This window comes from Sceloporus occidentalis, unplaced genomic scaffold (assembly GCF_023333645.1).
Source record: "Sceloporus occidentalis isolate IW3139 unplaced genomic scaffold, rSceOcc1.0.p SCAF_15, whole genome shotgun sequence".
In the NCBI taxonomy this organism is placed as follows: Eukaryota; Metazoa; Chordata; class Lepidosauria; order Squamata; family Phrynosomatidae; genus Sceloporus; species Sceloporus occidentalis.
In genome coordinates, this window is record NW_028316995.1 from 9560261 (window position 1) to 9575284 (window position 15024).

Sequence of the window (15024 nt, forward strand, 5' to 3'; positions counted from 1 at the left end):
TCTGATGCAAAATGGGACACGTGAAACGGAAAACATTCCTCATTAAAAAAGAAAACAAAAATAGACATTATTTGTAAATATTTCAATACTGCCTATTTTTGGTGTTTTTATTTTTTTTGGCTGGTTCTAGTTCTAATACAAGTTCATAACTATATACTGCATCCACAAGTTGGGATAAGTTACAGCTGGCAGCTCAAGTAGATCTTTTTTTTATGGTGCCCAGTCTCAAAATGAGCTGCTACTGGTTATGATAATCTCCAAAAAGCATGTAATATCATCAAAGTACGGGAAGCACTAGGAGTACCCCCTAATCCTGGTTATTCAAGACCACATTGCAAGTGATTTACCTGTTATTAATTACTTGAAGGAGCAGTGCCCTTATTGAATAATGGGCGTAGATATGAGTCAAAAACTAGGCAAAGGCTGTAATAGATCCCTTCTAATTACAATATGAATGGGCCATTCACATTTAAAGTGGATAGGTTACCTTCCTAAATCCTTACTTTACTGGGATTATTCCCCAAATTAATTTATTCTGCATTTTCCTCTTAGAAGAAAGTGTTGCAGTGAAATGAAAATCTCCACTTATTCGTAAGTAGATATAGACAGATAGAAAAGGTTTGCTTTAAGTACTTGGGAATTTATATATATATATATTTAATATTTATACAGTTTTTTTTTTATCCTTAAACTGTCTCTAACATGTTCACAACTTTTAGTATAACTAGGATAACTTAATTTAGTAAAGTGATGTTTTAACTTTGAGAAGCTGGACAAACTAGTGTATGTTACATTTACTGTCCTATACACCTTGTCATCCAAGTGTACGTAAGGCTGCTTACACAAGTTACCGTCTACCAGTCCGAAAAGTGTGTGTAGGAATAATCGTTCTTATAGCAGTCCAATGAGATGGCCCATGGTATATTTAAAGGGTGAGGTTTTGATACCATCAGTCCCGCACTTCCCATGGCCTCACCTCCACAGCTGTCATCTTAATCGTATTAAAAGGTGCTGCACGCCTGTAAGACATGGAGCGTGGGGATATGACATCATAGCCTGAAGCTCTGTGTCATAAAGGATTTCCGATGCAGTCTATGGAGGCTATGGTGAGCTGGCACAGTCTCTGTAGAGTAAATGGGCCTGTTGAGGTCATTGAGGATCTCGCTTGCAACTAATGTGTGTGGATTTCTTTTAATATGTAAGGATAACAAATTAGTCCTTTACTATGTTATATTAAAATTTGTTATATATCTTGTATGTCTCTAAATTATTGAAATGGACCTTGGAAAAAAGTTTTTGTATTTTATTTTTACTCTGAATGGCTATTATTCTGGATGGTTTTGTTCATGTGCGTTTCCAAACCTATACAGGAACTTTATAAGCCTTGTATCAAACCTCATGCTTTGAGGAAAGTGACATCTTTTGTTTTGCAAGCCTTTTGAATACTTCTGAAGAGTTTTAAAGAATCAGAGATGAAAGCAATACCACTTGTATGGAATATTTTATATATTTTTGGTTACTGACATTGCTCAAAAAACCTGCCTTTCTTCATGTCCAGAGTTTTCTGTGAATTCCTGCCACGCCGTTGCGAACAGTTGGGTAGTATGACTTATTGTCTCTTTACTATAGCCTAAAATATTTAATAAGATGCCACATCAGACGGTTCTCTGCTACAGGCTATTATCATCAGTCGTTTTAGTGTATTTCCTGACAAGGTACCGTAAAAGCTAGATATATACCGGTACAGCGCTTTTTGCTCATTTTGTAGTATTGGGGAATAAAATATTGTAATGTATTTTTTATTTTTCAATGACATCCACAAAACTATCTGCAAAAAAGTTTCCCTTTTATTTTGTGTGAATATGTTGGGGCAGTAACTTGGTATTGCTCAGCTTGGCCGTACGTCACACATAATGTATTAGGAGGGTAATCTCATAAATGGATTTGTGACCCACAGTAAATCAATTAACAACACTTGGCAGATAACTACCCTGGACATGTGATATTGGCCACCAGACATGCCCTGCAAGTCTGCTGTCATGTGTACAGAAGAGCAATGACTGTATTTCAATATGTTTTTAATATTTCTATTACTTAAGCGATTTATTGCTCCTTGCACACTGGTCAAGCCTTTATACATGGACCACCTACTGTTATACCGTAGGCAACAGATTCCAGGAGTACATTCAACATAGAGTTTCAACTTGTGATGTGGGATACCAACATTTATTATTATTTTATTATTACTTTATTATTTTTTAATGTTTTATATAGTGCCATCATATTTTGAAGACCTGTACAATGGGTTAACAGAGAATAACAAGTAGTACATAACATAATAATTATACTTAAAGAAACAAAAGATAAGGAGGGCCCTGCTCAGATCTTAGCCTTTAACCATAAATTTAAGGGTCTTGAGGTAGGGGGGGGGTCAGCTGGTATCTTATGGTTAATTTCAACTACATCTAAGTCCTCAGACAGCTTTCTGGGTGATGTTGGGTCAACCATATTACAGCTGGCAATAAGGACACCTGACAGGAAGGTGAGAATGGAGTGAAAGGGTCATGAGTGGGAGGTAAGGACAGTGGGAACTGTGTGCAGAGAAATTACAATGGGAAAAAATGTAAAATATTACAACCATGTGGACACGTGTCAGGACTTCTGTTATCCGGCAGATGAGTTTGGATCTTCTCACACAGGTTGACAAGGCGAACTCAGGGCCAGTCCAGGCCCTTGTCACATCATGACAACCCCATTGTTGCCAAATAAGTGGGGTTATTTTGTATATATTTCTAGCATAGCCCAGCATAATATCAAACTAGATACAAGGGAATTGATATATAGATATATATATATATATATATATATATATATATATATATATATATACACACACAAAAAGAAAGCATCATAAATGGACACTTTAATTCTCAGATGAATTAGTATGTAAAACAGGTGTTCAATAAAACCCAAATCCCACAATACTCGATGATGATAAATACAGTGAAATGTTTACAGGGAACCAAGGTCTTGGGAGACCAATAAAACATCAGCTCCTTTCATTGTTAAACTGTGATTATGGTTTTATTCCCAGTACAGACTTTGCAGCATTCTCCTGCTTCCCTTAAAGCATCTGTGAGTCACTGACAGTGTGGTGGATTTGCCTTTATATTGTAATATCAGCATCCTGAAACAGGTAATTGCTTTCCTTAATGATACAGGCATCTGGCATGTCTGTCAATTAACTGCAGATTTTTTTATCAAATTTTGATGCAGTACTTGTCCCGAAGCCCTTCCTTAAAGAATAATTGTGTATTATTTGATTGTTAATCAAACCTGTTGTTTAGGATAATATTTAAAATATGTTATGTTTATCACACAAAACTAAGATTTTATTTACAGAGAATAGAGGTTTTGGTGAGTTATGCTCTGGACTGGATCACAATAGAGGAGACCCCTCTGCAAGGTAAATGCTGAGGGGGGCCCTTTTCTACCACTATAACTTTACAGTTTTCATACATATTGTTACGAAGTAATTTAGCTGACACCCATTTTGGCTTCCTGGTGGCATAGTAGATAATGATTGAGTTTTAATTCTAAAACCTATAATTTCACCTATATTGGGTGCCCAGCCCTGTTAAAATTATTCTGGACTTGACAAACGAAGACAGTTGGATCTCTCAGCATCTTGCACCCTGTTATGTTTAAGTCCGTTGACAGGCACAGATGACTGCAAGTCGTGAAAGTCAATCATCCGTACTTAAATTACAAGGGACACTTTTCTGACTTGGCCCAGGTGCAGTACGCATGCTGGGGACCCCTCGCATGTTGACACTGAAATACAGTAACTGCTTACCCATGGAAGGCTGCATTGGGCCCTTGTGCTTTGCACGTATACATGTCTATATCTGGGTGCTTCATACACAACATCCATTGTCGGTTCTCTCTGGAATCACAGCTCATTAGGTTAGCAAGGTACTTTACTGCTAACTTGCTGGTTGGCATCTTTTTATTTTGCCACTAAACTTGAAGAATGGACATTTCAAAATTTTAGTGCACTAAGAATGATATATGACTGTCAACAATAGAGTCCACAAGAAAAACTACATGAATAATATCACTGGAAGATGTTTTTTTTTATTTCAAGGTTATATACAAGTTAGCACAAGATGTTCTCGGATGCAGAAGATAGTTTGAGCGAGGCACTGCTTCAGTGCCTATTTTGTCTAGATAGATTGCTTCCTTCTTTATGTGGCGAATGAACATGCAGAGAGAATGTTCCTTCTTACGTTTAATGACTTCCGTTTTCACAACCTTTATTTTTTATGAAGTACTGGATTACAAATTGCAGGGGAACTGTATGGGAATGATACTCTATTGTTTAATGCCAAGCAAACATTTTAATTTGCAGAGAAATTCGCTTATGCATGAATCACACTTTTGAAAAACACTTTTTTTAAAAAAATCTTATTATAACCTAGTTCCGCATCATTTCTACCTTCACAATCTTCTCACCCCTCCATGAAGGATAGATTTGTTTGCATATAGCTACACTTTGATCCCTTTTCCTCGATCTTTTGTATTACGATTGTTGTATTAAACATACCTAAGCGTCCAATATGGCTTGGGATTCTTTTAGGCACAACTGGCCACTTTTGCAGGCAATAGGGATCATAGGCTGATTAGGGAGATGAGAACATCGGTCCGTGACCACCCACTGAGCTTTGACGCTCATCAATGTCTTATGCGGCACGTACTCAAAAACAGCTCCAATGTGACCACCTTGCAATGTAAAAATTAAACCACCACAATATGATGTCGTATCCCCGAATTCTGCTTCAGTACATTGCAAGGTGGCTGGACATGTAATAGAGGCTTATTTGCTAAACTCTGTCCCTGTCCCAGCACTAGCCCTGCGAGTGAAGGTGTTGGGGAACTGAAATATTGAGGGGGTATGTATTAAGTGCCCGTAATCTATAATGCTGGATTACTGAGCAGTGTATATTTTTTATATTTGCTCAAAATGGTTATTTTCTTTGAACATGACTTAATGTGCTGCTCACACCACGTCATCTTAAGGGGGGGAACTGTAACTTTCTATATTTTGGCCAATCTAAATTTTCATACCTGTGTACTATGCATTAGTATTGTGTTTCCTAATTTTAACTATGATTTTTTTTTATTTTTTTTTAAATCATGTGTTGTGCTGTCATCTTGCCTTATCATATGTTTTAAAATGTGTTGCCCGAGGATATTAACGTTAGTCTTCAGGTTCATAAATCTTTTCTTAAGATGATGCAAGTAGGGTGCAGGCAGACTGTCTTCAATCTTGGGGTGTAATTTCCACTTATGCATCATAGAGAATGATGTAAAACATGCATGGAAGGACCTGTCTATGCCTATGGTTGAAATCAGCCCATTTATAGTGGTATAGCGTTCCCTATAAATACATCACTAATACTGGCTTACATCATGTCCTGGCATATGATGTCATAGCAAAACAATTTCAATAGAAAGCCCTGTGCTCTAACGGTATTTAGATTTGGGCAGATAAGAATTTTTACAAACCGTTTATCTTACAAAATCTGTTTAGCAGCTAAATGCATCCACTCTGCACAGAATGTGTTAAATTTCACAACCTGCATTGAGCCTAAGGATACTAGGCGTTCGACAAATCAGCCTAGACCCTGAGAACATACTTATTGATCAGTCTGACTCCTGGCAGCTGATGACCTGTTGAGATACTACAGGCACACTCAGCCATATAGTCTTACAAGCAGTTAGACACAATCCAATGTAAGCAGAATCAGCACAGGCAAGAAAAACATCTAAATTAGAATGTATTACACAAAAAGAGAGAAAAAACGCTTAGTACGCTTTAAACAGGGCAGAAAAGAGTACAGTTTAATGGCAAGTCCCTTACTCTCTCTCGTTGTGTGAATTATATTTAATGGTATAAAGTACGTTTACAACCTCTGGGATGGCGAGGAGACAAGTAATTGTTTAAACAGTTGAATATAAAGATTCTGTTCTGATATAAGGGTTGTGTGTACTGAAAGCTTGTTCTCTGTGGTATGGGATGGGGATGTAATTATGAGGGGTTGCTGGCCTATGCCTCAGGGTAGTTTAGGTGAAAGTTTCAGGCTTGGTCATCATTGTTGCAGAGGAGCACATACAGCAGTGGAAAACACCGGTGTTCCTCAACTTCAGCCCCTACTAAGTAGGGACTTGGTTATCATGTTTCTGAAAATAACACCAAATCTCTGCATTTTAGTGAGCTATAGGGGAGTTTGGAATATTTTATACCTTGTATGTGGTTGTTATAATGTAATTCATTGTAATATTCATATTACTAATCACATGGTTTGTTCGTCTTTGGCCATTCTACAAGGCTAGGATGGTGCAGTCACTACTAATGAATATTCAACATCTTCTAGGCCTGAACACCATATTCATACATCTTCCTCAATAGCTTAACAACAGGACAATGCTCATTTGGGGTTTGCTGTGTTTGTCCACTTCAAAAGTATACTTAAAATTGAAAATACATGATGGGAAAAAAATCAAGAAACATATAGTGTGTGTTTTTGTCTTTTTCAAATTTGACCTCTTGTGAAAAAGAAAAAAAAATCAGTAACCATTGTATATTTTCCGTATATATATATATAGAGAGAGAGAGTACATTTTTTATGTTAAACTATAAAACACCAGGTTTTTGTGATAAGCGTTTGCTTTGGTGTGCACCCATTTTCATTTAACAAGTGGATCAGTTAGTTCCATTTGTCTTTGATTCCTCTGTAAATAAAACATAATTCTTGCATCTGTTTTGACTTTTTTAAATTTAATACAGGACTTTTTAAAAGGAGAACCTCTTTGAGTAGAAAAATGCCTTTAGTGGCTGCTGGACTGGCCATTGGTGGTGTTTGAAGGGGCAGATGTGTATCCGCAAGGGTTGTATGTGTGTATTGGAGACAAAACAGAAGGCTAACAGCAGCCGCTTGCGGAAGCAACAAGTCATTTGTTTATTGGAGCCTCTGGTATGACTCAAAGTGAAATAATAAGGCATCAATATATCAACATCACTTCTTGATGTGCGGTACATGGACTAGGAAGGTTACAATGATGTCTTCTTCCTTTGTTAATTATATGGCACATTACTATAGGGAATCATAATGCAACCCCAAACGTGTTACCTGCAACTGATAGGGTTAATGAATGAATGGAACTCTGTGCATGAGATAAGATCCTACACCTTATAATGATTGCGCAATTCTGGGGAATCAGGTAAGTGGAATATTCTAACATATGAGATGGCGTGCACCATGTTTTGTTCACTTCCCAACCAGGCTGTTACGCTTAAAGGAATGGACTATTTTTTCATTTTTAAATAACGTGTGATTGCATTTTTGTGTTATGATACTCTCAAGCCTTCAGATACGGGTGATTTCATACCGATTCCGCACTGACAGCTGTAAACCTGCCAGCGTAGCTTCGTAACTTGATTTCCACTGCCTTGTAAGGAAATAATGTATCAATAATGCATTTCTAATAGATTGTGATTGCTCTGGTTCATTTATTGCTGTCTTATTCATAAAACATAATTATGTTAAGATGAACAAACCTCGCAGAAACAGCCTCGTTCTTGCGTAAATGCTGGCTCTCGCTGATATGTTTCGTCCACGGCATTTGGATCAAACAAATTCTAGTGACATGTAAGGACATCTCACGAAGCTTGTATGAGAGGATGCCGCAACCAGCTTCATAAATTACTCAGTTCAATGTCTCTTCATTCTGATGTTTTATTGATGAACTGATATCTGTCTATAGTATCGACAAATACTTCCTCTTTTATTTTACCGCTGTCGCATTGATTGTGTTTTCTTATTAATCATTTCCGCCATTAAAATGTTTATTGTTTTCAGGCAGGCCTGCTATGGTGGCGCCTGACAGAATATGTTAGAGAAATGGGCTGTAATTACTACACTAAAACTCTTCTGCAGCATTAAGTCATTTTACACGTGGGCATCGCCAATTATGACTAAATTTGACATAGGAAACTTACTATTGCCCCTCACAGTTGGACCTAAGCTCTCTTCTTTAAAGGAAAGGAGCCTACAAGGAAGCAGAACTTTTTTTTTTATTGGTAATAAATCTTTTTATTACGCAGGACCAGCTCATTGTGGTTGGTCCTCAACCATAAACATAAAAATATTCAACTATCCCAATGTATTAAATAAATTTCAGCCGATCCCTGGCCTGTGATACATCTGACTCCTTTTTCTTGCTTCACCTCTAGACTTGTTTTGTCATAGTTAATACATTATTTACTCGCTTTCTTGCCGGTTACTTGGGAACAGAGATTAATATGCAGAGTTTCTGCAAAATTAGAACCTACAGTCGTCTGACGCTAAAGCAAGTTGTAGCCATATTTACATAGTCGTGAGAGAAGGTGCTTAGCCCAACCAACTTTCTGATGCCCCAAGTTTCTGATGCCCCTATTAGTTCCAATACCCCAGCCATTTCAGGTAGCCCTCTCATCTTTTTAGACCACATTTATGCTTTTCTGTACCTCTCTATATCTAGTTGGATATCTTATCTCATATTTTCTGAATCTCCTTAGCACCCCCATGTCCATTTGCCCCCCTCTCCTGTTCCCATTTCCAACTTGTGGTTTTAACCATGAATTGTGAAGAGCTAACCCTATTGAGCTTCTGCTGCACAAAGAGCTTGGCTGGCCCTGTGTAATGTATAGTTAAATTAGTGGGATTTCTTCAAAGTCGCCCCACCCATTGAACTATGCCAACGTTTTCCCTTTATAATAAATAGTCAAGTGAGGGAGCAAAAACGCTTTAGTGAATAAACCCCATTGTGCCTCATATCTAATCTGTCAGGGTTGAGAATGAATTTAGTGTTTCATAGAGTGACGTTTGTTCAAAATAACCTCAAGCATTATTTAGTTACTATTTATCATATCATCACTTAATTGTGCTTTTTTAAATGGTTACACATACACAAACATAAATATATATATATATATATACATAATATAAATATATATATATACTGTATACACATAGTACAGTAGATTTATTTTACATTCTACAATCTTAGATTTAATTATCTAAGAGGGAAAAAGCTTCAGATCTGTTCTGTCTCTTAATACCCAGGTCTTTGTGTCTCATTCAGTTCTAAATGTCTTCAAAGAACACATTGGGATGGTATTTAGATAATGTGAGATTTTCAGAAAAAACACTGTACTGGGAAAATGTTATATCTTGACAGCATTTTAATGAAATACTTTAAGCTTCATAATCAGATGTGTAGCATGGAACTACTGGTGCATAGGCTGTGATAATATTTTAAATTGTATTAAAGAAAAATGTTCTGATTGTTTAACTCGTTCATGAACTAAAATATATCTAATCCCAGCCAGGGATAGGCAAGTTCTGGTATTGCATGGTGCAAACGCAGCGCCAAATATATTATCTAGGGTCTCAAGAAACGCATGTATAGAGCAGGAGGAAATTGAGTTTGTGTTTTGTGTGAACTCTCCCTGATAATGATGATGTCACATGAGGGGACAATGGAGAGTAATTATTATGATGCCTCATGTGATATCACAGATCAGCAATTTACCTCTGTCCCCACCTGACATAATATATTTAGTTTTATAGTCTTACTATAATAATATTTAGAAAAACAATGCTTTTCTAGACTGTGTTCTTACAGTGTAGGATTTTTTTTTTATGATGGAGTCCCTTTATTATGTTGCCACCAATTGCCCCCATTAATGTGCATACTTTGGGTTATATTCAATAAGGGGCCAGCTCAGCCCTTCTTGTAGGTAGAACCTTACAGCATTATTCCTTAATAATGAAATGTGAAGGAAGCTAGTTAACTATAACTATTGTGTAGTAAATGAACCACTTCATGTGCGGTCTGCTCGCTTCATATTGCTTTACTGTGTCTTTATATATGTTTTGTCAGTTTTAGCAGAAAACTTACAATGTGTTTTCTTTCTTTGATTTCAGCAAACTCAAGTCTTCTCGGAGGGGGTGGAGGTAAGTCTGTGATGGTGGCAAGTGACACTATAATAAGAAGTATTGCTCTTATAAAATTGTTCCTGTTTAGAAATGAGTGTACATATACATGAATCTATGGACCAAAAGGAATGGGAATCAATATCATTTTGTTTCTTAAACATATTTGAAAAGGCCTACCTGTAATAATTGTTGCTCTAATATAGATATCCGGAGCACACTGGAAACAGCATATCACACGCTGGTTATATGTTCATTGTATATATACCCTTTTTTGTTTAATAAGCTAATGAGACCCAAGCTTCCTTGCTACATTTTGGCTAACAAAGCCTTCACAATCCCCGTTGTGCTGTAGGGAGGTCTTACTATATATTGAGCACTATTTTCATTCTTAGCATTTTGCTCATGTGGTGTTTGAACCATCCTTATTGTTTCATTATAACAAGTACAGCTGCAGTATTTTATCAAACTCCCCAAAAGTTACCTGATCTCCAGTGTATTTTTCCTGTTAAAGGGACATTCCAGGCATCTCATGAAATCGAATGCATACCTTTACATTTATTTTTTTTGCATCCAAAAAGCACAGAAGGATTCATGCATTTGCTCTCCTCCACCTTATCTCATTGCATTGCATGCAATGCATTTTTCATTGGAGTAGTGCATTTACATACCAACTAACCCCTAGCTCCAGAACTTTTTTGCACGAGGGGGTCCTGGGGGTTCCTGGGGAGTCTAATAAGACTCCACAAAATGTGGAGCGTGAACTCAGGTAAAGAATACATATTAAAGTATTTAAAAAGCCCCTTTAAGCTATTGAAGGAGTTTGATTTGCAACCTTGTATGGTAAAATAGTGATACTCAGACTGCCGCTACTCTAAACAATGTATAGAGGAAGCCGTTGAAGGTTATCCCAATCGTAACAAGTGTCAATTTTGCTGCAACTCAGTATAGTCTATGCTTTGTTTGTTTGCACATAAGCACTTTTGTTGTCATTCGAGTTATAGCCGTTGAGATATTACAGTTTGTGTAAATGTGACAGTTTAAGCAGCTGAAAAATAAATTGCTTAAAAAAATAAATAAAACCAAACTAATGGTAAAACCTGTCAGTAAATGCAAACATGGCAATTCCCCTCTTCCTTCCCCCTCTTCCTCCCCTCTCCCTCTCCCTCTCTCTCCCCTCTCTCTCTCCTCTCATAATTTGTATGTTAATGAAACTTGTTGCCTTTTGGATGCTTTATTCAATGATCTGATTTAACCTGCTCTGTGTTGCAAAGTACTGAACAATGGCCTGAAAACTAGCATATCACATTTTGCTTCCAGGCCGCCAAATGTTCCAATCGTATTATCATTAGATTCTGTGATGAGAATAGAAAACCCCCCAAAAGATTGTCAGCTGAAACTAGTACGGCTCTCCTGCTGTAACATTATTAAGAATTCCTGCAAGAGGAAAGCAAGGTCACAGTTACATGTCTCAGAGATGTTATAATCAAATGATTAATGCTATCCAGGAAAGGTAGAAACAAATGTACACTTTGTTTTGAAAGAACAATATATTTTAATTTTATTCAAAGCAAGGATGATATCTGTAGGGTGGATCAGAAATATTCTGTGATTTCATTAATTAAATGACTTGAATGTTCTTACAATAAAATGTTTTATTCACAGGGATACTGTGATGTACTTAACAAAAATCCAAAGGTTGTTTTCCAAACTCTCTTTGTTACAGTTTTCTAAATGGGGCCTCTGGTGCCCCAGCAGTCAAGAGCTGGAGAGGTCATCTGTGCTTTCCATAGGCGTTTGCTTGTTGGCCTGGTTGTCATATCTGAGGTTGTGTTTAGGGCAACCATAAGATGACTATAAAAAGCGCTTAATAATCATTGGATGAGCCTAAAATGCAATCCTTTTATAATAAATAAATAAATAACATGAAATGTTTAAATGGGACCCAAATGGATGCAGTCTTGGCTTCTCCAGGAAGTTAAAATGCATATTTTTTCACAAACATGTTCTCTCTTTGCAATCATGTGTGAGGCCTTTGGAGAATAGCGTGTCCTTAACAGGAAGCCACTGAAAGACATCAGAATTACCAGCGGTACTGTGTAGGAAGATTTTACAAATTTGCTAGCTATCACTTTGGGCTAAGCTTAGACCCAGTGTGTATGTGTGTGTGTCCCGGCCTACGGGACAACAAACACCATTATGATACCCATAATGCTCATCACAGACATAGCACTTACAGTGGATATAAAAAGTCTACACTATGCCAGGTTCTTGTGATGATAAAGAATGAGACAAAGATAAATCATGTCAGAACTTATTCCACCTTTGATGTGACCTATAATGTGAACAATTCAATTGCAAAACAAACTGAAATTTTTGAGGGGGGAAAAACCAAAACAAAAAACTCACAATAACCTGGTTGCATAAGTGTGCACACCCTTAAACTAATACTTTGTTGAAGAACCTTTTGATTTTATTACAGCAATCAGTCTTTTCGGGTAGGAGTCTATTAGCACGGCACATCTTGACGTGGCAATATTTGCCCACTCTTCTTTGCAAAAGCACTCCAAATATGTCAGATTGTGAGGACATCTCCTGTGCACAGCCCTCTTCAGATCACCCCACAGATGTTCAATTGGAGTCCAGTCTGGGCTCTGGCTGGGGCATTCCAAAACATTAATCTTCTGCGGGTGAAGCCATGCTTTTGTGGATTAGGATGTGTGCTTTGGGTCGTAGTCATGCTGAAAGGTGAACTTCATCTTCAGCTTCCTAACGGACGCCTGAAGCTTTTGTGCCAAAATGTGTTCATAATTCCCTGCACCCTGACTAAGGCCCCGGTTCCAGCTGAAGAAAAACAGCCCCAAAGCATGATGCTGCCACCGCCATGCTTCACTGTGGGTATGGTGTTCTTTGGGTGATGTGCAGTGTTTTTGCGCCAAACATACCTTTTGGAATTATGGCCAAAAAGTTCAACCTTGGTTTCATCAGAGCATAACATTTTCCCACGTGCTTTTGGGGGACTCGATGTTTGTTTTTGCAAACTTCAGCCGGGCTTGGATGTTTTTCTTTGTAAGAAAAGGCTTTCATCTTGCCACCCTACCCCATAGCCCATTCATATGAAGAATACGGGAGATTGTTGTCACATGTAGCACACGGCCAGTACTTGCCAGAAATTCTTGCAGTTCCTTTAATGTTGCAGTAGGCCTCTCATAAGCCTCCCTGACCAGTTTTCTTCTCGTCTTTTCATCAATTTTGGAGGGACGTCCAGTTCTTGGTAATGTCTCTGTTGTGCCAGATTTTCTCCACTTGATGATGACAGTCTTCACTGTGTTCCATGGTATATCTAATGCTTTGGAAATTATTTTGTACCCTTCTCCTGACTGATATCATCCAACAATGAGATCCCTTTGATGCTTTGGAAGCTCTCTGCAGACCATGGCCTTCGCTCTGAGATGCAACTAAGCAAATGTCAGGTAAATCCTACTAGAACAGCTGAACTTTATTTGTGAGTCACTTTAAATGATGGCGGGTCTGTAATGACTTCTATTTTACATGAGTCTGAATGTGATTGGTTAATTATGAACACAGCCACAGCCCCAGTTTTAAGAAGGTATGCACACAGGTTATTGTGAGGTTTTTTTGTTTTTTCCCCTCAAAGATTTCAGCTTGTTTTGCAATTGAATTGTTCATGTTATAGGTCACATTAAAGGTGGAAAAAGTTTTGACATGATCTTTGTCCCATTCATTTAAATCATAAGAACCTGGCATTTTAACAGGGGTGTGTAGACTTTTTATATCCATTGTAAGTGTCTCTAAAATTGAGCTGACATGTACTTGTCTATAGCAAAGTGTAGGATTTGACCTGTATGGATTTTCTATAACGACATAAGTTGTAAAGTAAAGGTGAACAATTTTATAAACATTATTAAAAAATAACAGGTTAATCTAAATTAGAATATTTCAGTGAGATTTAAAGCAACCTACCCAATTTCTAATCTATTTAATTTCTCTGATTAGTCCCTTACATGCCTGAGAAAAACACTACATACAGTATTTCTTCAGGCGCTATATTGGGCATTAGGCTGAGTGATAGAGTTATGACTGTGGTGGAACAAATTGACTCTGGAATTGAAATGTTCTTTGATAGTTAGTAAGCTTTAAATAGTGTATTTTCAGGACAGCTGCTGATTCCTCGCATTCTACTTCTTCTAGCGGTGATCCAATATTCTGCTACCTGATTATTAGGAGCCGGGAGCGTATAGTAATACACAGCACGCTTTTGCAGCGTACAATATTTATTTGGCATTTATATGCATTTTTATATCACCTTTATGTTGTACAATTTTATTAATTCACATCCTTAAGAACATTATTGCAAATGGCAAATCATAACAGTACTTCTTTTTACCTCTAAAGCGTACTATTTAAGGCTCGTAAATGTAAATACCAGGTATAAATTGCGGCTATTTGTTAAGATACAGTACTTGGTAAGAAAACACAGCAGATCTCTCCTGCAACATTAGAACAATTTAGTATTGCACAACATAAAAACTATTAACAGAGTTGTCGTTCTTTATTGTTTTGTTTTTTTGCATTTTAATTCTGTTTGTGGATGGCATTATGCAAATAGAAGGTGAACCACTGTGATAACAGAGCAATAAAGAGAAGACTCGGTACTACCAGTTCTTCTAAAAACCCAATTATATTTGTTCATTTTGACCTGAATAGATATACACATTTTAGTGCAGTTTCTGATGCCAATTATTTAGACTGCACATCTGTTTGTTGGTTTGGCGTCTGTAGTCCAAAGTGTTATTGTAGAACAGAGAGGAGCTTACACGCTGATGGCGGGTTTTAAATAATAGACACTATTTGTTGTCCAACTGTTCATAATTACTGTGTTGACGCTGCTGGGCTATGTGGGTTTATTCTGGCTTGTGCTAATTCAGCTAATTAGCATGTTTAGGAGGATCAAAACTGCTGC

The 15024-nt window shown here is 37.3% G+C and overlaps 1 protein-coding gene across 1 annotated transcript in view; it reads left to right on the forward strand.

Annotated features, from left to right (window-relative positions):
- LOC149303223 (ADP-ribose glycohydrolase MACROD2-like) overlaps window positions 1-15024 on the forward strand; it is an 806633-nt gene that overhangs the window by 221847 nt on the left and 569762 nt on the right. Inside the window, exon 4 of the mRNA XM_089481386.1 lies at window positions 10032-10061. Within this exon, the coding sequence (XP_089337512.1) occupies window positions 10032-10061 (30 nt within the window). The remainder of the gene's footprint in view (window positions 1-10031; window positions 10062-15024) is intronic.